Raw genomic sequence first — 26,985 nt, 5'->3', positions numbered from 1 at the left:
GATTTTGGAGTGACATGTCCGATGAGCAGGGGTCCACATACTTTTGGTCATGCAGTGTGTGTGTGTGTGTATATATATATATATATATAATGGTTGTTTTTCCTCAACCAGGCAACGCAAAGATGAGCTGGAGCAGAGGATGTCTGCTCTGCAGGAGAGTCGCAGGGAACTCATGGTACAGCTGGAGCAGCTGATGCTGCTGCTGAAGGTGCGTAAGAATGCACTATGCATGCCATACAGTTTAATTTCTACTATAATATAGGTCTACTCAGTCCCCTCCAGAATTCGCGATTCTGTGATCGCAACATTTTTGCCAAAGTATTTGTGAGGGCTTGCAAATTGTACCAAACACCGCACTATTTCTGCATAAAACTGACCCTGCAGCGCAGTACAAAAAGAGGGCTCGCAAATTCAACCAATCAGCGCACATTTACCACGTTTTTTTTATTATTTTTTTTTTACCTTTATTTAACTTGGCAAGTCAGTTAATTAAGAACAAATTCTTATTTACAATGACGGCCTACCCGGCCAAACCCTAACGACGCTGGGCCAATATGGTTCAATCAAGTCAAACGTCAACAAACGTTCCCTCGTCAGCGCATTTTTTGCGACAAAGACAAATTGGACAAAATCATTGCATATTACCATGCTAAATATCAGAATTGCCGCTGCAAAATCACGCATTTTTTCCCACAAATATCCCTCCCGCTAAATCCTGGAGGGACTGGGGAGGAGAGAAAATAGAACGCACATTTCATTATTTGCCCACTAGAGGGCGCACTTCAACTTTCACTGCAGAACTTCCCTGGTGTTAGTAAATCCTGAGGTGTTGCTCTGGTCTTGACAGGTCTTCCCTTCTCATCCTCTGACCATAGCCCATAACTCTGTCTTTATCAAAAATGACTTTGTGTTCCCCAATTTCTTCCATGTCAAGATATCGAGATATACGATTTAACAGACCTTCTTCTGGTGTGTCTACCCAAGGACATTGTTTTGATCATAGGATTATGACCACTGACAATATACAACCAACATCACTTTCACATAATTAAACAGTATATAGGATAATATTCAGCCGGAGTCAGTCACAACAATAATGGATAGAATTCTGACATAAACTGCTTACTCTACTGGCTTAAGTGGTAAGGCTATCAATCGAATTACTCAACTGAAAGGATCAATGCAATTCCAGTTAGCTCTACCTAGCATTAGAATGCTAGCATCAGACTTGCTTTAGGCCTAGGCAGAAAATCCCAATAGGTTTTTATATGTGAAAGAAATTGTCTTCATTGAATGATTATGCTATTGTGTGTTTTTTGGGACGGTAAATGAATAACATTTTTTCTTAACAGGAGGAGGAAAGGAAGCAAGCTGTAAGTCTGTCTGTAAAACCTCAAAATAACTAATGCTTCTTTCAAAGAGATGTGAAGAGACTTGAGGACAAATGAATGTGATTATATTGTGTTTGTTTGTGGTTTTGCTGACAATATGTGATCAGCTCTCATTGGAAATGAAAATGCAGCAGTCAGTTGAACTAACAGCATGTTAAATGTTTAGATCATTTTGATTTCATGAAAAGTGCTACTAAATGAACTTACAATTCATTATGGCATGTGTGCTATGTTTGTTGCTCACCATTTATGGATGTATTTTTAAAATGTTTTTTTATATGCATAACCTAACAGCTTTTTCAGCACAGCTGGTCTGAACTTGAGGATTTTTTGCTCCATTACTGGGTCTTATAACATTGTAATTGACATATGGGAATGATAACATATAATTATTGGAGGTTTTAAGCAGTGAAGATGAGTAGGACCTTGAGCTTTTCTTGACCAAAGCTACAATCCCCACTTTCATTTCCCCATACAGACCTATAGAGATTCATAACAGAATCATTCAGTATAAAAATATCTCCACCAACAATAGATAGATCAATGTTGATCAAGATAATCACTGGTTGTTACTGCACTGGTGTACTACTACTACTACTACTACTACTACTACTACTACTACTACTGAAACAGTGACAGGAAGGGACACCTAGAGTCACACTAAAACTCCTACTTCCTGTTTCAGACTCAAGGGCCTGGCTCCCCCCGCTCATCCCCCAGCCACGCAGTCAGCCGGCCCATCCCCATGCCAACCCAGTCAGAGTCTGCCGGCACCACACCCACTCACACCCCTCAGGACTCACTCATGGGTGTGGGAGGAGACGTGCAGGAGGCCTTTGCTCAGGGTAATACACACATGCATGTATTAACACACACACATACACAACTTTACAGATGAGAGTGGATTGGCCTACTCTGGTTCTGGAGAGCCACAGTCTTCACAGAGGCTCTGTTCTATCTCCAGGCCCCAGGAGAAACTTGAGAAATGACCTTCTTGTTGCTGCTGACTCCATCACCAACACCATGTCTTCATTGGTTAAAGAGCTCAATTCAGGTGATACTATAGTCTCACTGTTTCTATCTGACTTATATATACTTTGCTCATCGTTTCAACAGTTTAACACTGTGTTGTCTCCGTCAGAGGCTGGAAGTGAGACAGAGAGCAACATGGAACTGGTCTCCTCTCCCACTTCTGATCTTCTAGCACAGATGACCACTAAACCACGGTAAATACAGTATGCCATTGTATAGATGTCGCCGAAGAGGATGGCTGACGTTTTACATGCTCATAACCAATTGTGCTATTTTGCTAGATTTTTGTATTGTTTGTGACTTATTTTTTTACTTATTTTGTACACAATGTTGCTGCTACCGTCTATTATGACCAGCAATAACTTTTGGACATCAGAACAGCGATTACTCACCATGAACTGGAAGAAGCTTTTTCCTTTAACGAGTCTGACGAGAAGGATATAATGCTCTCCCGGGAACAGGCCCAGATCCCGGTCATTTGCGTGAAGAAAAGACAGAGTAAAAGAGGACGCAGATCGGGCTGCCTACTGAGAATCCATAGGCAAGCGAGTAAACTCCTACTGTCATCCATTCTACTTGCTAACATGCTATCATTGGAAAATAAAATTGATGACCTACGATTGAGATTATCCTACCAATGGGACATTAACAAGAACTGTAATGTCTTATGTTTCACCGAGTCGTGGCTGAACAATGGCACGTATAATATAGAGCTGCCGGGATTTTCCATGCACCGGCAGAAGAGAGAACCTACGTCTGGAAAGACGAGGGGTGGGGGTGTGTGTCTTTTTGTCAATAACAGCTGGTGTGCGATGTCTAATATTAAAGAAGTCATCGACGATGTTGTCCCCACAGTGACCGTACGTACATATCCCAACCAGAAGCCATGGATTACAGGCAACATCCGCATCGAGATAAAGGCTAGAGCTGCCGCTTTCAAGTAGTGGGACACTAATCCAGACGCTTATAAGAAATCCCGCTATGCCCTAAACAAGCAAAGCATCAATACAGGATTAAAATTGAATCCTACTACACTGGCTCTCACGCTCGTTGGATGTGGCAGGGCTTGAAAACTATTACAGACTGCAAAGGGAAACCCAAACGCGAGCTGCCCAGTGACGCGAGCCTACTAAACGAGCTAAATCTATCCGCATACCATACCAACAGATCCACAGATGACGCAATCTCAATCGCACTCCACACTGTCCTTTCCCACCTGTACAAAAGGAACACTTATGTGAGAATGCTGTTCATTGACTACAGCTCAATGTGAGCAAGACAAAGTAGCTGATTGTGGACTACAGGAAAAGGCAGGCCGAACAGGCCCTCATTAACATCAACGGGGCTGTAGTGGAGTGGGTCGAGAGTTTCAAGTTCCTTGGTGTCCACATCACCAACAAACTATCATGGTCCAAACACACCAAGACAGTCGTGAGGGCACGACTGAGGGCACGACAAAACCTTTTCCCCCTCGGGAGAAAAGATTTGGCAGGGGTCCCCAGATCCTCAAAACGTTCAACAGCTGCACCATCGAGAGCATCCTGACCAGTTGCATCACTGCCTGGTATGGCAACTGCTCGGCATCTGACCGTAAGGCGCTTCAGAGGCCAAGCTTTCTGCAATCCAGGACCAATATACTAGGCGGTGTCGGAGGAAAGCCCATAAAATTGTCAGAGACTTCTGTCGCCCAAGTCATAGACTGTTTTCTCTGCTACCTCACGGCAAGCAGTACCGGAGCGCCAAGTCTAGGACGAAAAGGCTCCTTAACAGTTTCTACCCCGAAGCCATAAGACTGCTTAACAATTTCTCAAATGTCCACCGGACTATTACATTGACTCCCCCCCCTTCCATTTCTTTTGTACACTGCTGCTACTCGCTGCTTATTATCTATACATAGTCACTTCATCCCTGCCTACTAACCTGTACTCCCGCACACTGACTCGTACCAGTACCCCCTGTATATAGCCTCGTTTATTGTTATGTTATTGTGTTACTTTTTATTATTTTACATTTTTTACTCGAGTTTATTTGGTAAATATTTTCTTAACTCTTCTTGAACTACACTGTTGGTTAAGGGCTTGTAAGTAAGCATTTCACAGTAAGGTCAACACTTGTTGTATTCGGCGCATGTGTAAGGGTTTTCCTGTGGTGAAGGAGAAGCGGACCAAAATGCAGCGTGGTGGTTATTCATGTTCTTTAATAAAGGAACTAGACATGAAATAACTAACAAAACAAGAAATGTGCAAAAACCTAAACAGTCCTATCTGGTGCAAACACAGAGACAGGAACAATCACCCACAAACACACAGTGAAACCCAGGCTACCTAAGTATGATTCTCAATCAGAGACAACTAATGACACCTGCCTCTGATTGAGAACCATACTAGGCCGAAACATAGAAATACCCAAAACCTAGAAAAACAAACATAGACTGCCCACCCAACTCACGCCCTGACCATACTAAATAAATACAAAACAAAGGAAATAAAGGTCAGAACGTGACAGCATGTGACAAATAAAGTTTGATTTGATGCAGTATGCAGATCAGTACTTGACTTGGGCAGAAGCTCACCAGAACTGAGTTCTTGCACCTCATATAGAATATTAGCTCAAAAGTATTGAGGGGTTTCTGCACCTGAATATAAATGGTACCGGCACCCAAAATGAGTACTGTCACCTATTTCAGTCCACGTCAAGCACTGGAGCAGATCTAGGAATCTAGGAATCTATAAAGGCTGCACAATCATATACAGTAGATTTTAGTATGGTGTTACAGCTTTCTTCCATCTCCTCCTCTGACGAAGAGGTAGAACAAGGATCGGACCAAAATGCAGCGTGGTTAGTTCGATACATGTTTAATGAACGAAAATACGAACAAATACAAAAACAACAAACAGAAATGTGAAAACCTAATACAGCCTGTCTGGTGAATACAAACACACTGAGACAGGAACAATCACCCACGAAAACACTCACAGAATATGGCTGCCTAAATATGGTTCCCAATCAGAGACAACGATAATCACCTGACTCTGATTGAGAACCGCCTCAGGCAGCCATAGACTACGTAGACACCCCACAAAACCCCTAAGACAAAAACACACCACAATAACCCATGTCACACCCTGGCCTGACCAAATAATTAAAGAAAACACAAAATACTAAGACCAAGGCGTGACAGTATGGTAATGTTGGATTTACCTCCATAGTGTTGGTGGCAGGAACACTGGTGGAGTTGAGGAGGAGTGCTATGAGAACGACCTGGTTCAGGTGCTGGAGGATGAGCTGAAGATGGAGGAACTACTAAAACACAGACAGGAGCAAGAGAAAACCCGCATGGTGAGCTATGGTTAAATATATTTAAAATCAGGGGAAATAGTGCATTACAAAACATATTCCTAATATTATTCTTTGAAATCTTCTCTCTTCGTCTTGGCTATGTTCCTGGTGCTATACAGGTGACATTGCAGCAATGACCATGCTGAACCAGTTTTGTGGTTAAGTAGCCTAATTAATTTCTCTGTGGTCTTCTACATCTTCTCACAATTTCTCACTACACTATGTGCCAACTCAGATGGGCAGAGTATTTAACTCCCTATCCTCTGAACAGGTAAACAATATGCGAAGCAACAAAAGTAGAAAAACACTGGAAGATGGATGAGAAGAGAAGGCACTGAGAGGCTTATGAGGAGATGATGGTCCGCGAGCATGCATGATCTCCAAGTCAAGCTGAAGAAGAAGTGACAGGAAGGAAGGATCAAAGTTATGACACTGCTAAATCCAACAATAGAATACATAGTTATATTATGTAAAGATCTATTTTTAAAACCAACAGCATATTTAAGTGAATACTGTGAACCGATATGGAGAGGTCATATAACAACAGAGCTGTCTATTATACCACCAGTGCCATAAAATCAAGTAACTTTATTGGGAAGTATTTGTTGATTTTTAATCATATTATGTTTAGGTAAGAGCTGTTGAAGAATTGTGCAAGTATATGTTGTAGGTGTATGGTGGACAAACCAGGCCGTTGTGTTTCAGTGAGATTGCTTTTGAATCCAAATATTTACCTGGTGTATGTGTAAACGGAGGCACAACTGTCTATAACCTAGAGGTTAGCTATAGTACGTCTGACCGCTATGACCAGGTTGGCCTACCAGTCCAAGGATTTTTAACTACTGGTGTTGTTTGGCTTTTGTATGTGTTGTTTGACCTTTTATCTTTGCTTTTAACCAATTGAAAGAGTGGCTTGTCAGAGAATGTATTTCTTTTGACATATCTCATATTGTGTGCACTGCCTTAGCTGATTAGCCTAGCGCACCTTTGGATGGGGTACAGACAAACCTTCAATGCAACATGTAGCTAACATTGTTTCTGCCACTGTTAAAATGCAAATGTTCATCACTGTCAAAATCACATTGTTTAATTCACCCATAAATATAGTAGTTAAATAGTACTAGCTATATTAGGTAAGAACTTTGTGGCAGAAGGACAATGTTATTTATGTCTTCTGCATTTTGTGTTTGCCACATTGCATATTTAACTGAATTCCACCTGGTGTATTGCGCCTGTAGGTGATACTAAGCGAATGAGACCGTATAGGAAGAACAAGCTGAACTTTTTTTAAATCTGATGCTGGAAAGTGATATTGTCTACTGAGGGATTTCGTTAACTAATAGCTATATGTTGATGAAGAGTTATAGTTGAGTTTATTTTATTAATACCTGCTTGAGATTTAAAGATGTGATGACAGACATGAAATTGGAGTAGGAAGTAAAATACCTTAAAGAAGAAAAGAATGGAAACATTGTTCATAGCACTTCAGTTTCAAAGGTTTACACTTGCAAGAACGGAGAACATTGTTTGTTTCCCATGTTTCAGAATCAATATCTACTGTCTTACCATAGATTTTGAAGTTGCTTTGTCATTTAAATGTTCTGACCAAATTATTTGCATTTTTCTGCTCACTCACACACAAATCTCTCTCAAACATACACTCAAAGACGCTCACAGTCACACTCTTGATACCTGAGATCTGTGTGTGTAAAATGTTACCCAGTCACTTTTAAAGAAGTGGTGCAAGCCAATTTGAAATCATAAATGTGTGAAATATATGTAGTATGATTTTCGAGCTAGTTCATATCAGTGATTTTGCATGTTGGTGATGATGCATAATAAAGAATTGACACAACATGAGAATGTTGTCTCTATGAGCTCTTTCTTGCTTCTTTTTTCCATCACTTATGAAAGGCACCTGGCACTGCATAGCCTGGAATCAACTGAAACAATAGTGAAATGGAGCACATCAGTTTGGATTCTGGGCTAGCACTATGAATTCCCATAGGCGTGGTTAACTGCTCCACATTTATTATCTGACACTAGTTCACTGCTGACAGCTCACTGCCTCTAATTCATCACATACCATCCCAGCTAGAACAAAAAAAGCAGACAACCATTGCTAGATGAGATCATTGCACTCATACTTTTGTATAACTGCCCACATACAGTAGGTGTATCTCTTGGCTTTTATTTTTATTTCACCTTTATTTAACCAGGAAGGCTAGTTGAGAACTGCAACCTGGCCAAGATAAAGCATAGCAGTGTGAACAGACAACAACACAGAGTTACACATGGAGTAAACAATAAACAAGTCAATAACACAGTAGAAAAAAGAGAGTCTATATACATTGTGTGCAAAAGGCATGAGGAGGTAGGCGAATAATTACAATTTAGCAGATTAACACTGGAGTGATAAATGATCAGATGGCCATGTGCAGGTAGAGCTACTGGTGTGCAAAAGAGCAGAAAAGTAAAAAATTAAAACAGTATGGGGATGAGGTAGGTCAATTGGGTGGACTATTTACAGATGGACTATGTACAGCTGCAGCGATCGGTTAGCTGCTCAGATAGCAGATGTTTAAAGCTGGTGAGGGAGAAAAAGTCTCCAACTTCAGCGATTTCATTCCAGTCACAGGCAGCAGAGAACTGGAAGGAAAGGCGGCCAAATTAGGTGTTGGCTTTAGGGATGATCAGTGAGATACACCTGCTGGAGTGCGTGCTACGGGTGGGTGTTGCCATCGTGACCAGTGAACTGAGATAAGGCGGAGCTATACCTAGCATGGGCTTGTAGATGACCTGGAGCCAGTGGGTCTGGCGACGAATATGTAGTGAGGGCCAGCCGACTAGAGCATACAGGTCGCAGTGGTGGGTGGTATAAGGTGCTTTAGTAACAAAACGGATGGCACTGTGATAAACTGCATCCAGTTTGCTGAGTAGAGTATTTTGTAGATGACATCGCCGAAGTCGAGGATCGGTAGGATAGTCAGTTTTACTAGGGTAAGTTTGGCGGCGTGAGTGAAAGAGGCTTTGTTGCGAAATAGTAAGCCGACTCTAGATTTGATTTTAGATTGGAGATGTTTGATATGAGTCTGGAAGGAGAGTTTACAGTCTAGCCAGACACCTAGGTACTCATAGATGTCCACATATTCTAGGTCGGAACCAGCTAGTCGGGCGTGCGGGTGCAGGCAGCGAACGGTTGAAAAGCATGCATTTGGTTTTAATAGCGTTTAAGAGCAGTTGGAGGCCACGGAAGGAGTGCTGTATGGCATTGAAGCTCGTTTGAAGGTTAGATAGCACAGTGTCCAAGGAAGAGCCAGAAGTATACAGAATGGTGTCGTCTGCGTATAGGTGGATCAGGGAATCGCCCGCAGCAAGAGCAACATCATTGATATATACAGAGAAAAGAGTCGGCCCGAGAATTTAACCCTGTGGCACCCCCATAGAGACTGCCAGAGGACCGGACAACATGCCCTCCGATTTGACACACTGAACTCTGTCTGCAAAGTAGTTGGTGAACCAGGCAAGGCAGTCATTAGAAAAACCGAGGCTACTGAGTCTGCCGATAAGAATATGGTGATTGACAGAGTTGAAAGCCTTGGCCAGGTCGATGAAGACGGCTGCACAGTACTGTCTTTTATCGATGGCGGTTATGATATCGTTTAGTACCTTTGAGCGTGGCTGAGGTGCACCCGTGACTGGCTCGGAAACAGTAAGCTATTGTCAGTAAGATAGGATCCCTGTCAAATAGGGAATTATGTCAACTTGAAGACTAAGAATTAAAAACAGTCTAGAAAAAAATGCAGGCATCCACTGGTATTGAACATCTGAAAGTCTGTCAAATAATCCCTTGGGCCAAAGAAAAGGCCTTTGACTAATCACTTCAGCCAAGGTCATCTTAAATGCTAATGTTTTTCATGCTTTCTTGCTCCTGATTTTTGAAACGGATACCCTCATCTCATTGATTTGCCAGCTCTGTCCTCTGTGTCTGCTCCCCTGCTCTTGCTTGACATGCCACTCCATCATCTGTCTTCCTCCTCTCTACGTAGGACTTGATGGCCTGCCCCCTGCAGAGGAAGAAGTATCTCAGCACCCAGAACCAAATAATGTCTGCAACACAACAATTAGCTGTGTTTCTTTCCTACAAGCAGTGGTTCAACCATCCGTTGGGTTCAAGACAAATTATTTCTCTTGTTATTCACTTTCATCAGTTTTTTTTTTTGTGCCTGCACAGACATTGCTACACACGCTGTGATGATATATACCTGAGAACCTTAATGGCCCGTTTCCTAGACACATATTAAGCCTAAAAGCGTTCTTAATGGAGATTATCCATTGAGTTTAATCTGTGTCTGGGAAACAGGCACCAAGAGCAGTTGTTCCCCCCCTTCTAAAACCAAAGTTGCACCCCTGACCCAGAGTATACACTTTTGCAAATGGCACACTATGATTGACCAATATCTGATAGATTTTCTGTGACAATTTATATAATTTCTGTGTGCTAAGAGAAATGCCAAGGGAAATATTTTTTTATGATAGTGTAACCGATGTGAAATGGCCAGCTAGTTAGCGGTGGTGCGCGCTAATAGCGTTTCAATCGGTGACGTCCTCGCTCTGAGACCTATAAGTAGTGGTTCCCCTTGCTCTGCAAGTGCCGCTGCTTTTATGGAGCGATGGGTAACGATGCTTCGTGGGTGTCAGTTGTCTATGTGTGCAGAGGGTCCCTGGTTCGAGCGAGGTGACGGATTAAAGTTCAACTGTTACAATTAGAAAAGTCTATATGGTATTCCTAGCCTCACAAGATACGTTTAAACAAACACATGACATTTGTTTGGATTTAGAGCTTAATTTAGCAAATGTGGAAACTATATATACTGTACTTATCATATCCAACTTGGAATAGGAATCTTGAAGGTTAAACCCTTCATTTGAAGTACAAGATGCATAGTTGCGTAATTTAAAATAAATATAAAATATAAAACATGAAGCATTAAGAAATTAAATAACATATTGCATTATCTGTTAAAATTGTGTTATTGTATGATAATAAAATAAATGCGCGCATGCATTATTTATCATGTACAAAACAAGGAGAGAGGGAGAGGCACTTGAGCGCTTAGGTTACTTCGATGCCCACATACAGCTGTCCTCAATGAGCAACGCATCAAGTTATGACCGGTCGAAATCACTCCAGATCAAACCCACCAACTTCTGCAACGCTTGTCGGAGAAAATATGTGTCGGTTGTCCACGTCATCAGCTTCTACAATCGGTGGATTCGATTATGCTGAGCCGCGTGACACCGATCTATGGCCCATGACGTAACCGGGCAAAAGCGGTGAGTGAGTAGCACCATTCTCAAATCGAACAGTACTCTGGGAGGCTGTGCTGCTGGGTCATGTTGTCTACAAGGCAGCTTGGTGCATTGCCCAGAAACATACAGCATCTCTTTTCCATAAATATAGGCCTATGCTATGTTTGAATTTTCAAAGTAGTTTTCATTGGGAAGGCAGATAAAGTGTTTTTATAAAAAGCAATCACTTTTGCATGTGAATCCCACTCATTACTCCCAGTGCTTAATTAAATTGCTTTGTTTATGAGACGACTTCACCCGGACCGTTTTTGTTCAAAAGAACTGGGAACTCAGTACGTTCAAGACAACTGGGAACTCGAGAAAAAAAGTCTTGACTGGGAAAAATCGTTTTAAAAACGGTCATCCAAATTGGAATTCCAAGTCGGAAAATCTAGCATATTTTTTTCTAGAGCTCCAACTTTATGGCCTGAAGATAACTGACATCATGATTTTAACAATTTTTTTCCCGACTTCCGATCAACTTTCACCCGTTGCAAAACACTCCTACACGGGAACCCGGGCCGGATTAATCGAATCCCTTCATTGAATGGAAAGAGGTGCTGAAATACAGCAGTTTTTTTTAAGACGGAGTAACCTGGGACCTGAGTTCACTGGTGAGTCAAAGATCTACGGATGCAATGTGTGATAAAAAAACAAAACATATATTCATAATAATAAACATGTGGGATATGTTTCAGGACATGTATGGGCCGTACACTTCAGTGTTATGTTTTTGAATTATACTCGATGTAATGTGGTAAATATCTTGGCCACCAGTTTCTGTCAAAGTGAGTTTGTAATTATTGCTAACTGGTTAGCTAGTCCAGTGTACAGTACACTAGCAAAGATGGTGAATAAATGAAGATGTCCCAATCTGGCCGTTTACCGTAGAAAAAAATGGGTCAGTTCCGGTCATCTTAACGGGGCACCAATGCATTAAAGCAGCTAAGGGCTGGTCTGCTAGTTAATTGACAGTATATGAACCAGAAAGAATTAGGCAGTTGGATGTTTTGCTTCCTCTTCCGCCTCTGATGCTAGCTACCGGAGCCGATGTTGACTAGTTATGCCTTGATTAGCTAGCTAACTAGCTAGCATGCTAACTGTTTGGTTTGACAGCTGGCCAACTAGCAAGCAAGTTTCAGTCACTACTCCACTTTCACTTTGGTCTGTGTGTCGTTTTCACAATTTGAGACGTATGCACATTTAAACCACTGTGCGCGGGACAGGGGACTGCACGTTTGTAGCCAAAACTCTCTTGCTAAAGTTGCAAGAATGTCAAACTTGGATATCGAAAACCAAGCAAAAGCTTGTAAAAAATGACGTTTAACTATTAAGTTCATTGCAAGTCTCAGCCACCAGAGACATATCCTAATTGTACTGTTGTTCGGGTTCAACACATTTAACAATGACACCACAACGGCACGGTGCTAATCAATGCTGCAATTCAGCTGCAGCCAGCAAGGTGGCCGAGATAGCTGATGCCGCACAGCAGCTGCTAAAAAATGCATGTTGAGATCTGAAATTCTCAGGTCAACTTGGCATTTTTGCAGTCATTATGTTTGCATGAGGAACACCTATGTGGCAAATCATAATAATTCCATTCAATCTCTTTGGACATTATTTTATTAATCATGTGTGTACTGACTGAATAGTCCACTGTGTTGTAGTTTACCAAAAATAAACAGTGTGTGCACTGTCAGAAGATTACAATTTAGGCTGGCTTCTATTTCATTCCAATTGTATATCGAAAAACAAAACAAGTTTCAATTTATTGTTCAGAGCTGATCAAAAGATCCATTCTATATTCACACACTGAGGTATGTCAATTATGCATAGGCTTGCAAAAGGGAGGGTATATTACTGGAAACTTTACGAGTAAACTAAAGTAGACTACATGACCAAAAGTATGTGGACACCAGCTCATCAAACATCTCATTCCAAAATCATGGGCATTAATATGGACTTGGTCCCCTCTTTTCTGCTATAACAGCTTTCACTCTTCTGGGAAGGCTTTCCACTAGATGTTGGAACATTGCTGCGGGGACTTGCTTCCATTCAGCCACGAGCATTAGTGAGGTCGGGCACAGATGTTTGGCGCTTATGCCTGGCTCGCAGTCGGCGTTCCATTTCATCCCAAAGGTGTTCGATAGGGTTGAGGTCAGGGCTCTGTGCAGGCCAGTCAAGTTCTTCCACACCGATCTCAACAAACCATTCTGTATGGACCTCGCTTTGTGCATGGGGGCATGCTGAAATAGGAAAATGCTGAAATAGGAAAAGGTCTTTACCAAACTGTTGCCACAAAGTTGGAAGCACAGCATCATCTAGAATGCCATTGTATGCTGTAGCGTTAAGATGTCCCTTCACTGGAACTAAGGGGCCTAGCCCGAACCATGATAACAGCCCAGACCATTATTCCTCCTCCACCAAACTTGACAGTTTTCACTATGCATTCAGGCAGGTAGCGTTCTCCTGGCATCTGCCAAACCCAGATTAGTCAGTCGGAATCCCAGATGGTGAAGCGTGATTCATCATTCGAAAGAACGCTTTTCCACTGCTCCAGAATTCAATGGTGATGAGCTTTACACCACTCCAGCCAACGCTTGGCATTGCACATGGTGATCTTAAGCTTGTGTGTGGCTGCTCGGCCATGGAAACCCATTTCATGAAGCTTCCGACAAACATTTCTTGTGCTGACGCTGCTTCCAGAGGCAGTTTGGAACTCTATAGTGAGTGTTGCAACTAAGGACAGGTGTTTTTTACACACTACGTACTTCTGTGAGCTTGTGTGGCCTACCACTTCGCAGCTGAGCCTTTTTTGCTCCTAGATGTTTCCATTTCACAATAACAACACTTACAGTTGACCTGGTTAGCTCTAGCAAGGCAGAAATTTGACTTACTGACTTGTTGGAAAGGTGGCATCCCATGACGGTGCCACGTTGAAAGTCACTGAGCTCTTCAGTAAGGCCATTCTACTGCCAATGTTTGTCTATGGAGACTGCATGGCGGTGTCCTCGATTTTATACACCTGTCAGCAACGGGTGTGGCTGAAATAGCTGAATCCACTCATTTGAAGGGGTGTCCATATACCTTTTGTGTATACACTGCTCAAAAAAATAAAGGGAACACTTAAACAACACAATGTAACTCCAAGTCAATCACACTTCTCTGAAATCAAACTGCCCACTTAGGAAGCAACACTGATTGACAATAAATTTCACATGCTGTTATGCAAATAAAATAGACAACAGGTGGAAATTATAGGCAATTAGCAAGACACCCCCAATAAAGGAGTGGTTCTGCAGGTGTTGAACACAGATCACTTCTCAGTTCCTATGCTTCCTGGCTGATGTTTTGGTCACGTTTTAATGCTGGCGGTGCTTTCACTCTAGTGGTAGCATGAGACGGAGTCTACAACCCACACAAGTGGCTCAGGTAGTGCAGCTCATCCAGGATGGCACATCAATGCGAGATGTGGCAAGAAGGTTTGCTGTGTCTGTCAGCGTAGTGTCTAGAGCACGGAGGCGCTACCAGGAGACAGGCCAGTACATCAGGAGATGTGGAGGAGGCTGTAGGAGGGCAACAACCCAGCAGCAGGACCGCTACCTCTGCCTTTGTGCAAGGAGGAGCACTGCCAAAGCCCTGCAAAATGACCTCCAGCAGGCCACAAATGTGCATGTGTCTGCTCAAATGGTCAGAAACAGACTCCATGAGGGTGGTATGAGGGTCCGACGTCCACAGGTGGGGGTTGTGCTTACAGCCCAACACCCCGTGCAGCACGTTTGGCATTTGCCAGAGAACACCAAGATTGGCAAATTCGTCACTGGCGCCCTGTGCTCTTCACAGATGAAATCCGGTTCACACTGAGCACATGTGACAGACGTGACAGAGCCTGGAAATGCCGTGGACAACGTTCTGCTGCCTGCAACATCCTCCAGCATGACCGGTTTGGCGGTGGGTCAGTAATGGTGTGGGGTGGCATTTCTTTGGGGGGCCGCACAGCCCTCCATGTGCTCGCCAGAGGTAGCCTGACTGCCATTAGGTACCGAAATGAGATCCTCAGACCCCTTGTGAGACCATATGCTTGTGCAGTTGGCCCTGGGTTCCTCCTAATGCAAGACAATGCTAGACCTCATGTGGCTGGAGTGTGTCAGCAGTTCCTGCAAGAGGAAGGCTATGGACTGGCCCGCCCATTCCCCAGACCTGAATCCAATTGAGCACATCTGGGACATCCCTTAGGAGACCATCCGCCACCTCATCAGGAGCATGCCCAGGCGTTGTAGGGAGGTCATACAGGCACGTGGAGGCCACACACACTACTGAGCCTCATTTTGACTTGTTTTAAGGACATCAAAGTTGGATCAGCCTGTAGTGTGGTTTTCCACTTTAATTTTGAGTGTGACTCCAAATCCGGACCTCCATAGGTTGATAAATTTGATTTCCATTGATCATTTTTGTGTGATTTTGTTGTCAGCACATTCAACTATGTAATGAAAAAAGTATTTAATAAGAATATTTCATTCATTCATATCTAGGATGTGTTATTTTAGTGTTCCCTTTATTTTTTGAGCAGTGTATATTGTATCTCTGTCCCTCTGTATGGCCTTAACACGTGAAATATATAAAATAATCAAATAAGATGATAAAAACATTTGGACAAACCTGTAAAACATTATCCTAAATATAAACCAACTTAGTGAATACCATTGGTGTTTAATATGAGGGTTTCAGCATGAAATATTCTTAATTTCTTTCACACACTTATTTATTTAGCAATGTTAAATGTCCAATGCAGTCATTTTATCTCAATATCAAATCATTTCTGGGTAACAATTGAGTAACTTACTGTGATTGCTTTCAATTAAAATGGTTAAAAAGAATCAAAAATAGCTTGTTTTTTTTCAGGAGGGGAGTTGGCCTACATGTAGCTATCTAGGCAAGCTATATGTAGGCCTACACAGCATAAAAAAAAAGGAAAACACGCCTCCCGATTGGTGCAGCGGTCTAAAGCGGGGCAGCGGTCTAAGGCACTGCATCGCAGTGCTAGAGGCATAAACTACAGACCTTGGTTCGATTCCGGGCTTTTCGCAGCCGGCCGCAACCGGGAGACCCACGGCGCACAATTGGCCCAGCGTCGTCCAGGTTAGAGGAGGGTTTGGCCAGCTGGGATGTTGTTGTCCCTCGCACTTTAGTGACTCCTTGTGGAGGGCCGGGCGCCTGTACGCTCACTCGTGTCGCCAGTTGTATGGCGTTTCCTCGGACACATTGGTGCGTTGGCTTCCGGGTTAAGTGAGCTGTTGTGTCAAGAAGCAGTGCGGCTTGGCAGGGTCGTGTTTCGGAGGACGCATGGCTCTTGACCTTTGCCTCTCCCAAGTCCATACCGGAATTGCAGCGATGGGACAAGACTGTAACTACCAATTGGCTATCATGAAATTGGAGAGAAAAAGGGGTAAAAAGTACAAGGTAAAGACAGTCAGACTGTCAATAGCAAACATTGGCTATTATTTATGAGTTTTTTTTTTTTTTCAGCAACTCTGGCTATGTGGCAGCATAAAGCTTTCATCACACAAAACGCTGATAGTTTTGCCCCAATGCAATGTGTAGACGGCATCTTGCTTGTTCTATGGCAATATTCGTTAGAACAGACAAAATGACTTCAACTGCAATAGATTGCCATATATTACCTGTTAATGACCTAAATTACCATAGATTCCGGTAATTTTAGTAAATTGCTGCTAGCTTTGCAACCCTAACTCTGCATGACAATAATCATTGGAATGGTTGGAATGTCTATCCCTGGGAGAATCTGTCGGGATTCACAGGAATCAGTCAACTGGCAACCAGAGGTTACTGGCATCACTTTCTCAGGTGCAACCTACAACTATTGTGTCCTTGAGCAAGGCAGGTCTTTACGCGCCCGGCCTAACCAGGTGCTGCCCTACAGCTAACCCTTTACTGCTCCCAGCCTGCCATGTGGCGTGTCAGTGGGGCCAGTGCGGCCCGCTATGTACAGTACAATCAGAAAGTATTCAGAACCCTTTAAATAGTTTTTTCACCTCATCAATCTACACACAATACCCCATAATGACAATGCAAAAACATTTTTGCAAATGTATTAGATATAAAAGACTGAAATATCACATTTACATAAGTATTCAGACACTTTACTCAGTACTTTGCTGAAGCACCTTTGGCAGCGATAACAGCCTTGAGTCATCTTGGGTATGACGTTACAAGCTTGGCACACCTGTAATTGGGGAGTTTCTCCCATTCTTCTCTGCAGATCCTCTCAAGCTCTGTCAGGTTGGATGGTGAGCGTCGTTGCACAGCTATTTTCAGGTCTCACGAGAGATTAGATCGGGTTCAAGTTCGGGCTCTGACTGGGCCACTCAAGGACATTCGGAGACTTGTCCCGAAGCCACTTCTGTGTTGTCTTGGCTGTGTGCTTATGGTTGTTGTCCTGTTAGAAGGTGAACCTTCACCCCAGTCCGAGGTCCTGAGTGCTCTGGAGCAGCTTTTCATGAAGGATCTCTCTGTACTTTGCTCCATTCATTTTTTTCCTCAATCTTGACTAGTCTCCCAGTCCCTGCCACTGAAAAAAATCCCCACAGCATGATGCTGCCACCACCATGCTTCACCGTAGGGATGGTGCCAGGTTTCATCCAGAAGTGGCCAAAGAGTTAAATCTTGGTTTCATCAGACCAGAGAATCCTGTTTCTCATGGTCTGAAAGGCCCTTAAGTGCCTTTTGGCAAACTCCAATTGGGCTATCATATGCCTTTTAATGAGGAGTGGCTTCTGTCTAGCCACTCTACCACAAAGACCTGATTGGTGGAGTGCTGCAGAGATGGTTGTCCTTCTGGAAGGTTCTCCACAGAGGAACTCTGGAGCTCTGTCAGAGGCACCATCTGGTTCTTGGTCACCTTTAAACTAGGAAAACAGACTCTTAATCTTAGACTTGGGACCACACAGCCACTCCACTGAATAGCAGGCTAATGATTGCTTTGCGATGCTTGCAGTTAGCCACTAAATCCTTCCAAACCACTCATTGTTGAATTTGCGATTTCCTACTTGTTGTGTAATGTTTATGTCCAATGGCCCAGGAGCAACTTAACTATAATTTATCTTCATATGACAAGGATTAAAAAGGATTTGCCAGTAGATTGTCGACTTGATTCATGATGATGTCTGCTAGCTGAGATTTTAAAAGTGTGATGTTGACATGATCATTCCAATCAAAGCTACTGTAGATATAACGTGATTTGACGTCATTCCATCTGTGGCCAATGACCTTGAGCCTTCTTGGATGGGCACTTCTAATGTAACTCTATGGTAGCACTCAAGGGGCTTGAATTTTCGAGCTCTACCCATAGTGTCCCCATTAGTGACAGAACACTGAGCCAATCAAGCCGCAACGCTCTGTATTTTACGATGGCTTGCCCCACCACCACACAAAGCATTGAGCTAGGCTGAAACACCTGCATTTTGGAGCCTCCTTACGCTTCGATCACACAGACAGCGTCATTGCACAAAATAGTACACAGCATCATCTGAATATGTATGCAACAAAAGTTCAACATTCACCTTCTGCTACCATTTCTGCCAAGCCATCTACGCATACAGTTTGACGCATACGTTCGAAAAATCCAACATCCAAATCCATGTTTGTATGCGGCTTTATTAACTTAATGATATATATTTTTTACATGGTTTGCTATCTGATATGTGACACGTATTAATGCCAAAATAACATGCAAAACAGGCAAGCCTAAAAAAAAATATGATTTTGTATTTTGTTTAATGTGGGGCTCAAAACAGGTGAATGACAAGTCGCCACTGAGCACAATAGATGCATAATCTTATAATTTAGTCCTGTCATTTAAATATCTACAAGTAGACCAGCTATTGAAGGAGAGACCCAAAATAAAGAAAGCATTTTAGCGTATGAGTGAGAAAGTGGCCATATGCCCCACGCTCCTCTCAATTTACATCAACAACATAGCTCTGGCAGTAGGAAGCTCTCTCATCCATTTATATGCAGATGATACAGTATTATACTCAACTGGCCCTTCCCCGGATTTTGTGTTAAACACTCTACAACAAAGCTTTCTTAATGTCCAAAAAGCTTTCTCTGCCCTTAACTGTGTTCTGAACACCTCAAAAACAAAGGTCATGTGGTTTGGTAAAAAGAATGCCCCTCTCCCCACAGGAGTGATTACTACCTCTGATGGTTTAGAGCTTGAGATCTAAAGTTTGAGTGTTTGGCTAGACGGTACACTGTCCTTCTCTCAGCACATATCAAAGCTGAAGGCTAAATATTTTTTAAAGATGTTTTAAATGTAAGCTTTATTTAACTAGGCAAGTAATTTAAGAACAAATTCTTATTTACAATGATGGCCTCCCGGGGAACCGTGGATTAACTGCCTTGTTCAGGGGCAGAACAACAGATTACCTTGTCAGCTCAGGGATTCGACCCAGCAAACTTTTGGTTATTGGCCCAACGCTCTATCCACTAGGCTACCTACCACCCCTTAAATTAAATCTAGAATTGGTTTCCTATATCATAATCGCTCCTCTTTCACCCCAGCTGCCAAACTAACCATCCTACCAATGCTAGATTACGGAGACATAATTTATAGATCGACAGGTAAGAGTGCTCTCGAGCGGCTAGATGTTCTTTACCATTCGTCCATCAGATTTGCCACCATTGCTCCTTATAGGACACATTACTGCACTCTACTCCTCTGTAAACTGGTAATCTCTGTATACCCTTCGCAAGACCCACTGGTTGATGCTCATTTATAAAACCCTCTTAGGCCTCACTCCCCCCTCCCCCCTATCTGACATATCTACTGCAGCTCTCATCCTCCACCTACAACACCCATTCTGCCAGTCACATTCTGTTAAAAGTCCCCAAAGCACACATCCCTGGGTTGCTCCTCTTTTCAGTTCACTGCAGCTAGCGACTGGAATGAGCTGCAACAAACACTCAAACACTCCAATTCAAAGACTCATTCAATGACACTCTTACTGACAGTTGTGGCTGCTTTGCGTGATGTATTGTTGTCTCTACCTTCTTGCCCTTTGTGCTGCTGTCTGTGCCCAATAATGTTTGTACCATGTTTTGTTCTACAGCCATATTGTGTTGCTACCATGTTGTTGTCATGTTGTGTTACTACCATGCTGTGATGTCATGTGTTGCTACCATGCTATGTTGTCATCTTTGGCCTCTCTCTATGTCATGTTGTCTCTCTTGTGTGTTTTGTCCTATATTTTTATTTAATTTATGTATATTTTTAATCCCAGCCCCCGTCCTGCATGAGGCCTTTTGGTAGGCCGTAATTGTAAATAAGAATTTGTTCTTAACTGACTTGCCTAGTTAAATAAAGGTTTATATATATGTTTATATATATATATGTGTGTGTGTGTGTGTGTGTGTGTGTGTGTGTGTGTGTGTGTGTGTGTGTATGCTATGTCCCTTCGTTTTCTATTCGTGGAATTCGCCGTCCACTGTCCAAGAAGCGCGCCCCCATCACCAGTCACGTGGTTGGTTAGGGTGCACCTACGTCACCAGAGTCAGATTTGAAGAATAAGCAGACAGGAGAACGAGCCCGAGGTGCGGCACTTTATATCGCATCGTCCTTTCATAGAGAGAGAACAGGTAATCTGTTCAATATTTTAGAGACCCAATGCCTGGTCCCACCCAAGCACTGTCCCCAAATGGAGAGAATAACAACGACATCATCCCAACGGACGGATCCAACTGCATTCCTTACAGAAAAAATACAGTGCGAGGAGAGCGCGCCTACAGGTAAATCAGTGCAAATGCCGCATTCGGCGTGGCTTCACAGCAAGGCTTTGAGCAATAATAAGGTTGCTGCAAAACTCTGAACATTTGTTTCAGGAGCATTGGATTTTTCCACGCCATCCGCTCGCTCTTTTTCAATTATGTTACAATGTATCAGCTCGTGCATAACATTGGATGTATTTCCTTCTTGGTGACCGTTTCTTGACCATGGCGTAAATTGTCTTGAGGAGGCCCCTGCAAGTTCACAATAATGCCAAAGCGAAATCGGTGACATTTAAACATAAAATAACACACATTGTCTGGCCAGTTGGAAATGGGACCGCTGTGGGAAAAAACTAGCAAGTTAGCTTGCTTCATTGTCAAATACAGTCACTGTCTTGACTGTAATGATAGCAATAGCTGCTCGAATTTTCTTGTTGGCCCCACGCTACCCAATCGTGTGTTCTGGGAAAAGGGGCACCGTTATAAAAAGAAATATATAAACTCGTTTGTTTGGGTCAAGTAGAGCCAATGAGCTAACAAAGCTAGCAGTACATCCGCTTTGTTGACACGAGAACGGCTGTCCGATTTTCTGTCTCAGTGCGCAATCAATGGAAGAGGATAGTTGGAAAACGAAACTCCAGTCCACATCTTGTCAGCTTTTGCCATTCATGTTTAGGGTTTAGCTGTTAGGATGTGGACTATGCGCTTGATGTAATTGTAGACTAACGTTCGCTGTTACCATATTTTTATCAAATGGAAATGCATTGTCCGTCGCATTTATAGCCAGCCCTCCGTATCAGTGACAAACGATTTAAACTCATTAGCTGAATGTTTGCATTTGGAATGGTGGAGCGATAGATAGTGGTAACGTTAGACATTTGGCTCATATGTCCTAAGCACCAGGCCCGTTATTTTCTTCGGGTACCCATTTGCGAATATGATATGTTGCAACAGCAATTCAGGTTTTACATTTTGACATTATATGCTCCAGGCTGCCTCATCATTAAAACGAAAATATTCCAAATACCAAAGCTGTGAAAAACGTTATTTTTTGCTGCACTTTACAAGGTGTTTGCATAACGTAGGCTACACTTAAAGACCATTTTTGCATTTACTGTGAAGGGTGGTCAACAGTTTCAAACATTTGTTTGCAAGTCATCACTTTCATGTCACTTTGCTCTGTTGATGTTTCTGAAGATAACATCTCAACTCTTCATGACCGTTTTTTTGTTTATTCTCATCCAATATAGATTTTGTGCTACACCCACACTCAAACTCCTTCTATGAGTGTGTTTACAAAAGTCTGTATACATTTTAGCTAAATTGGGCATCCCGATATTATAACCGCATTACTAACGTGTTATTACATTACTGGACCTAACATGGGATATGCATGGAGATAAATTGTAATAGATGTTGTTAAGCAATTTGACAATGGAAATTGGTTGGAATGAAAATCAGCATACACACTGATCTCACATAATTTGATTTGAGACCAATTTGATTTGAGACCAGTGTGCCTTTATTTCGTTACTAGTAGCTCTGGTTATAGGCCTAGGTTTACTGGCTTGCTGTCGAGTTTCCCCTTGATGGTTTGCATTGTTCTTATCTGCCTTGCTTTACATTTACATGTAATGTTAGTAGTTGAAAATTATATGGTGGCTTTTATCTGTTGGTCAACAATTGTGTGTACAGAACATGTTCTCTAACCATTCTGTAAAAGAGATTACAAAAAAAATCCTCATTTTGAGATGGTAATGTTTTGGAGAAAATGAATTGTAACTAACTGCTTAGTGCCTTTTCTATCTTTTGCAGTTGGGGAATGGCGGTCAATGTATATTCTACCTCAATAACCCAGGAGACTATGAGCAGGCATGACATCACTGCCTGGGTTAACGATCTTCTCGGTCTGAACTACACTAAAGTGGAGCAGCTCTCCTCAGGTAAGAATAATTACCCTGTTAACCTTGCTGTAAACTGTTCTTCCTTCCAGACCCAAGGACCTCATTATGGGCTCAGGATATAGGCCTAGCATAGAAAGGGAGAGTGATGCGGTATTGGAAGGGAGAGATATGTCCATGCTTTCCCTCTGTTCCACACCAAGCTTCTGCCAATGACCTAGTAATAGGTATAGTAATGTGTATAGTCAAAGAAACCTGGTGTAAACCTAACCCTGCTCCTAACCTATCCTTGCTCTGACAGAGAAGACGGACAGTGCTATTAATACAACTAGTTTGCGCACTTGCTGTGGCTACCATGCCATGGCTGCCCCAAGTAATCCAATCTCTGCTGAACCACACACAGTCCTGTAGCAAGGTGTGCTAATGGTACTATTTTGAGGTTAAAGCTGCTTGTCACTTCCAGCGCTGTCAAGCCTGTTGTGTCTGGTCTTCCGTAGGTTGTGTTGTGCTAGGTTGGCTGAAAAATATAATTTGTTCATTATCATTAGTTTCGAACCTGTATCAGAAGAGAAACAATTTGTAGTTGTCACATCTTCTGACGTGGTTTTGTTTTCATTCACTTGTAGGAGCGGCCTACTGCCAGTTCATGGATTTGCTCTTCCCTGGCTGCGTCAGTCTTAAGAAGGTTAAGTTCCAAGCTAAATTTGAGCACGAGTACATTCACAACTTCAAGCTACTGCAGGCCTCCTTCAAGAGAATGAATGTGGACAAGGTGAGAGAATGAGGCTGAGTGAGTAGTGTCCTGATGGGACCTACTGTAGCTACTTATAACAGTTTACCATTAGATAGGGCTTTTCTTTAGTTACTATGGCTAGCCCAGGCTATATTTGATTGAACACACACACACGCTCACTTTGCTCCTAAAAAATATCACGTGAAGTGCAGATTATAAAACCGGTACCCCAATTTTTTGTTGATCATTTCTTTCCACTTCTCTATGAAGATTATTCCTGTGGAAAAGCTGGTGAAAGCTAGATTTCAGGACAACCTTGACTTCATCCAGTGGTTCAAGAGGTTCTTTGACGCCAACTACGACGGTAAAGATTACGACCCACTTCAGGCCAGACAGGGTCAGGATGCCATCCCCCCACCTGACCCCGGTGAGCAGATCTTCAACCTGCCAAAGAAGTCTCAACACCACGCAGCCAGCTCCCCCACTGCAGGTAAGAAGACCAGCCGCCTGAAGGGTATAATACAAAGCACGATCAATGAGTTAGCCAGTTTACTTGCCTAAATACTCTGAAATAACAGTTTATTTTTGAGAAAGATAAGCTTGAAATGGGTATGGTCTAATTGACTTGACAACCAAAAACAAAGTGTAGCTTTCTTAATAAACCAGAACATTTGTAGTTCATTCTGGTAAGTTAGATGGCCAGGAGTTTTGAAATAGGTGGTACGGATGAGTAAGGTGGGAGGGTGCCTATAAAGGGGGCTCTGTCCACCCTTGAACACCTAACTGCCATTTCCTGCAATCTCGAGCCTTAAATGATACCAAATAAAGTAAAAAACAGTTTACATAGTGGCGCAGCAAGTCCACAAGGTAGTGCAGCGCCCATCTTATATTATTTTGGAAGAACTCTGCGTTGATTGTAGTATACCCCTCTGTACAGCAGACATTGTTTACGTAGATTAGGAAACTGACTGACTAACCTATATTTGTGTTCAGGAGCCACCAGGGCGAACGCAACAACGCCGAAACAAAACCCTTGCAGCCCCCATCCGTCCTCCAGACCCTCTTCAGCCAAAAGAATCCCAGTTGCAACGACAACTCCGGCCAAAGGAGAGCGGGAACTGGAAGCACAGGTCACATTGCTCAATGACCAGGTAAAAAGCCACTACTACTGCATCATAACAACTTCATATATAAAAGTTACTACAACCACGTCATTACAACTTAATATATCTAAGTTGGACTCACTGGTAAGATTTGTAAGAAAGATGTGTATTGCTTTTTGGCAGAACCAAAATGATAAGTAATTCCAAACTGCCTTGAATGATAATTCCATAATCCTGATTTTACAAAGATTAGATTAACAGAAACATGAAAAGGGTCCGAGAAACAATAAGTTGGGGATGAGAGGAGCAGCAGTGTATAACAGCAATAGTTTTATGATAGCGCATGTGACCATTTGGATTTGATTGACAATAGAAAAATCATTAATACTGCAAGAATAGTTTACACACAGACAAATGTTGTTGTTTAAAGTCAAATAGCAAGATATATGAAAGGAATATCAATTTGTCTGTCTCGTTTTGTGTGCAGGTGAACACATTAAAACTTGCACTGGAGGGGGTGGAGAAGGAGAGGGATTTTTACTTTGGAAAGCTGCGGGAGGTGGAAGTGCTGGCACAGGAGCAAGGTCAGGAGAGCGCACAGTTCGTGGAGAGGCTAATGGAGATCCTGTACTCTGCAGACGAACAGGTCAATCGGCTGTTATTGACACTTCAGTGATTATTCATAGGAGATTCCCGAAGGGGATTGGGTGTGGGATGTTGTTGTGCAACATTTGTTTTAGATTCTAGAATGTTCGTACTGGATTGGGCAGTAAATGTTTTGATACTAGTTCTTTTCTAGGGAGATATTGTCTTTGTAATCACAGGCCTTTGTTTGATTAATTGAGCAATTGATTTAGGTTACCTAATGCTGTTAATTACTTGAAAAGATCTATGGCGGTTGTTGCCCTAACATTTTGCTATGACCGCTTGTGTCCCCTTAGGAAGGTGCTGGAGAGGGGGAGGACGTGGACCCAGGGGTCCATGAAGAAGAGGTTCCTGATGATCAGCAGGATGAGTACTGACTGCCATCCCTCCGTGTCCCCACCACCATGCCCTTTTACTTTGTGAGAACTTTGTTACAGGTATCATTTTTCTTTTTTTATGACATTTTTTTCCCCTAAAGGTTTGTTTCTTTTTCGTTCTCTTGAAGACTGAGCACATGAAGCAACCTCGTGAAAAGAAGCACGACCCTCGTTTTTAATTTTTTAGATATCCCTCAGACGTTCTGAATTCTCTGTGTTTTGTTGACTGTTGGTGAAATGCTGTGGCCAGGTTGCTGTTATTACATACCGCCACATGCAGAAAAGCTCAGACCATCACAGAAGTTTCCAAGGCCATTGAAAAAGGGTGGAAAAAGTATGTAATTCAAAATTCTCTATTTGATGAAATTGTAATATGGAGTAGACAGTGTTTTTATCTGACAGCACGTGTTAAGTATGTTGCCAGTCTCGGTCGGTCCCATGATCCATCCATTATGTACGTTGTTTCAAAGTTATTGTTTATTTTAAGACTTGTACATATTAATCATGAGAACGCAATAAGCAAAACCCTGAAGGGCCGGTAGTAGCTCCCATTTAACCTTCCTCCATATGTTGCACTGTCATTTGACTCTGGAATGGACAATCTGTCCATAGATTCACACAATTACAAATTGAATTGCAAAAACAATATTTATTAAAAACTAAGGAGACTTGATATTGCCTTTACGCGATGGGAGGCAGTTTAGTCCATGAGAATTATTAATGAAAAGTAGTAGTAAGTTAGTTAGACAAATGATGAGTAGCATGTGACTGTCTTCAGCAATTCAAAGAATTTTGATAATCTGTGCGTACTCAAAAATGCCTTATTTGGTGCTAAAGTGACAGAAACAAGGTTGATTCATCAGTATGGCTTCATCATAAGGGAAAGGGTTCGTGTAGACTAGTATGATCACAGTAAAAAAAAAATGTAACTTCAAGAGCAACTAGCCACCATCGTATTCAATGGAATTCGGGTATATTTCAGATGTTTTCGTATGACTTTTGAACCACAGGTCTTAGGGAAAGTTGTGAGTCAGTTCACTGAGTAATTTGACATACTATATTCCAAGTACGTATATTGTATACCCTTTCTTAATGTTGCATTTATTCTTATTGAACTCAGCAGTGCACCATAATACTTTAGTCGTATTTTGTGTAAATGAAAAGGAATGTAAACATGTACTGTCAATAATTATAAATAGATCATGTTTTTCTTCTGATGTCCCACTCATTATGCATTCCCCAAAATGTGTTGCATGTTTGCATTTTATTTGTGAATAACTTGACCTGCTTTTTACATATTTAATAAAAAACAACTATGTTAAGTGA

At 42.3% G+C, this 26,985-nt stretch overlaps 2 protein-coding genes across 20 annotated transcripts in view; both read left to right on the top strand.

Annotated features, from left to right (window-relative positions):
• Window positions 1-7,639, top strand: part of dtna (dystrobrevin, alpha) — a 38,650-nt gene extending 31,011 nt beyond the window's left edge. For 10 of the 18 annotated variants that reach the window (XM_031806893.1, XM_020462461.2, XM_031806899.1 and 7 more), the window contains 7 exons: window positions 112-208; window positions 1,353-1,373; window positions 2,077-2,236; window positions 2,356-2,445; window positions 2,533-2,617; window positions 5,633-5,762; window positions 6,034-7,639. In XM_031806893.1, coding sequence (XP_031662753.1) covers window positions 112-208; window positions 1,353-1,373; window positions 2,077-2,236; window positions 2,356-2,445; window positions 2,533-2,617; window positions 5,633-5,762; window positions 6,034-6,084 — 634 coding nt within the window. In that variant the 3' untranslated portion in view covers window positions 6,085-7,639. Of the gene's footprint in view, window positions 1-111; window positions 209-1,352; window positions 1,374-2,076; window positions 2,237-2,355; window positions 2,446-2,532; window positions 2,618-5,632; window positions 5,763-5,881; window positions 5,921-6,033 lie in introns of all 18 variants that reach the window. The other 8 variants (XM_020462460.2, XM_031806895.1, XM_031806898.1 and 5 more) reach the window with 3 other exon arrangements.
• A 3,969-nt stretch (window positions 7,640-11,608) lies between these two features.
• Window positions 11,609-26,985, top strand: mapre2 (microtubule-associated protein, RP/EB family, member 2). 2 transcript variants are annotated; one of them, XM_020463036.2, is made up of 7 exons: window positions 11,609-11,728; window positions 22,716-22,843; window positions 23,428-23,573; window positions 23,805-24,024; window positions 24,528-24,685; window positions 25,125-25,283; window positions 25,579-26,985. In XM_020463036.2, exons 2-7 carry the CDS (start codon window positions 22,723-22,725, stop codon window positions 25,657-25,659), a joined length of 885 nt encoding a protein of 294 aa, XP_020318625.1. In that variant the 5' UTR covers window positions 11,609-11,728; window positions 22,716-22,722; the 3' UTR covers window positions 25,660-26,985. The 2 variants fall into 2 exon arrangements, with proteins under 2 accessions (XP_020318625.1, XP_020318624.1); XM_020463035.2 differs by lacking the exon at window positions 11,609-11,728 and adding an exon at window positions 20,648-20,921.

Source organism: Oncorhynchus kisutch, linkage group LG27 (assembly GCF_002021735.2).
Source record: "Oncorhynchus kisutch isolate 150728-3 linkage group LG27, Okis_V2, whole genome shotgun sequence".
NCBI lineage: Eukaryota > Metazoa > Chordata > Actinopteri > Salmoniformes > Salmonidae > Oncorhynchus > Oncorhynchus kisutch.
Note: the sequence above shows the minus strand (reverse complement) of the source record. Positions and strands in the feature narration are given on the sequence as shown.

Bases quoted from the DNA above. Each gene is read 5' to 3' on its own strand.
- mapre2 (XM_020463035.2), top strand. From the start codon at position 20,800: ATGCCTGGTCCCACCCAAGCACTGTCCCCAAATGGAGAGAATAACAAC. The intron at 20,922-22,715 runs GTAAATCAGTGC...TATCTTTTGCAG, and splicing joins CGAGGAGAGCGCGCCTACAG to TTGGGGAATGGCGGTCAATG. The intron at 24,686-25,124 runs GTAAAAAGCCAC...TTTTGTGTGCAG, and splicing joins TCACATTGCTCAATGACCAG to GTGAACACATTAAAACTTGC.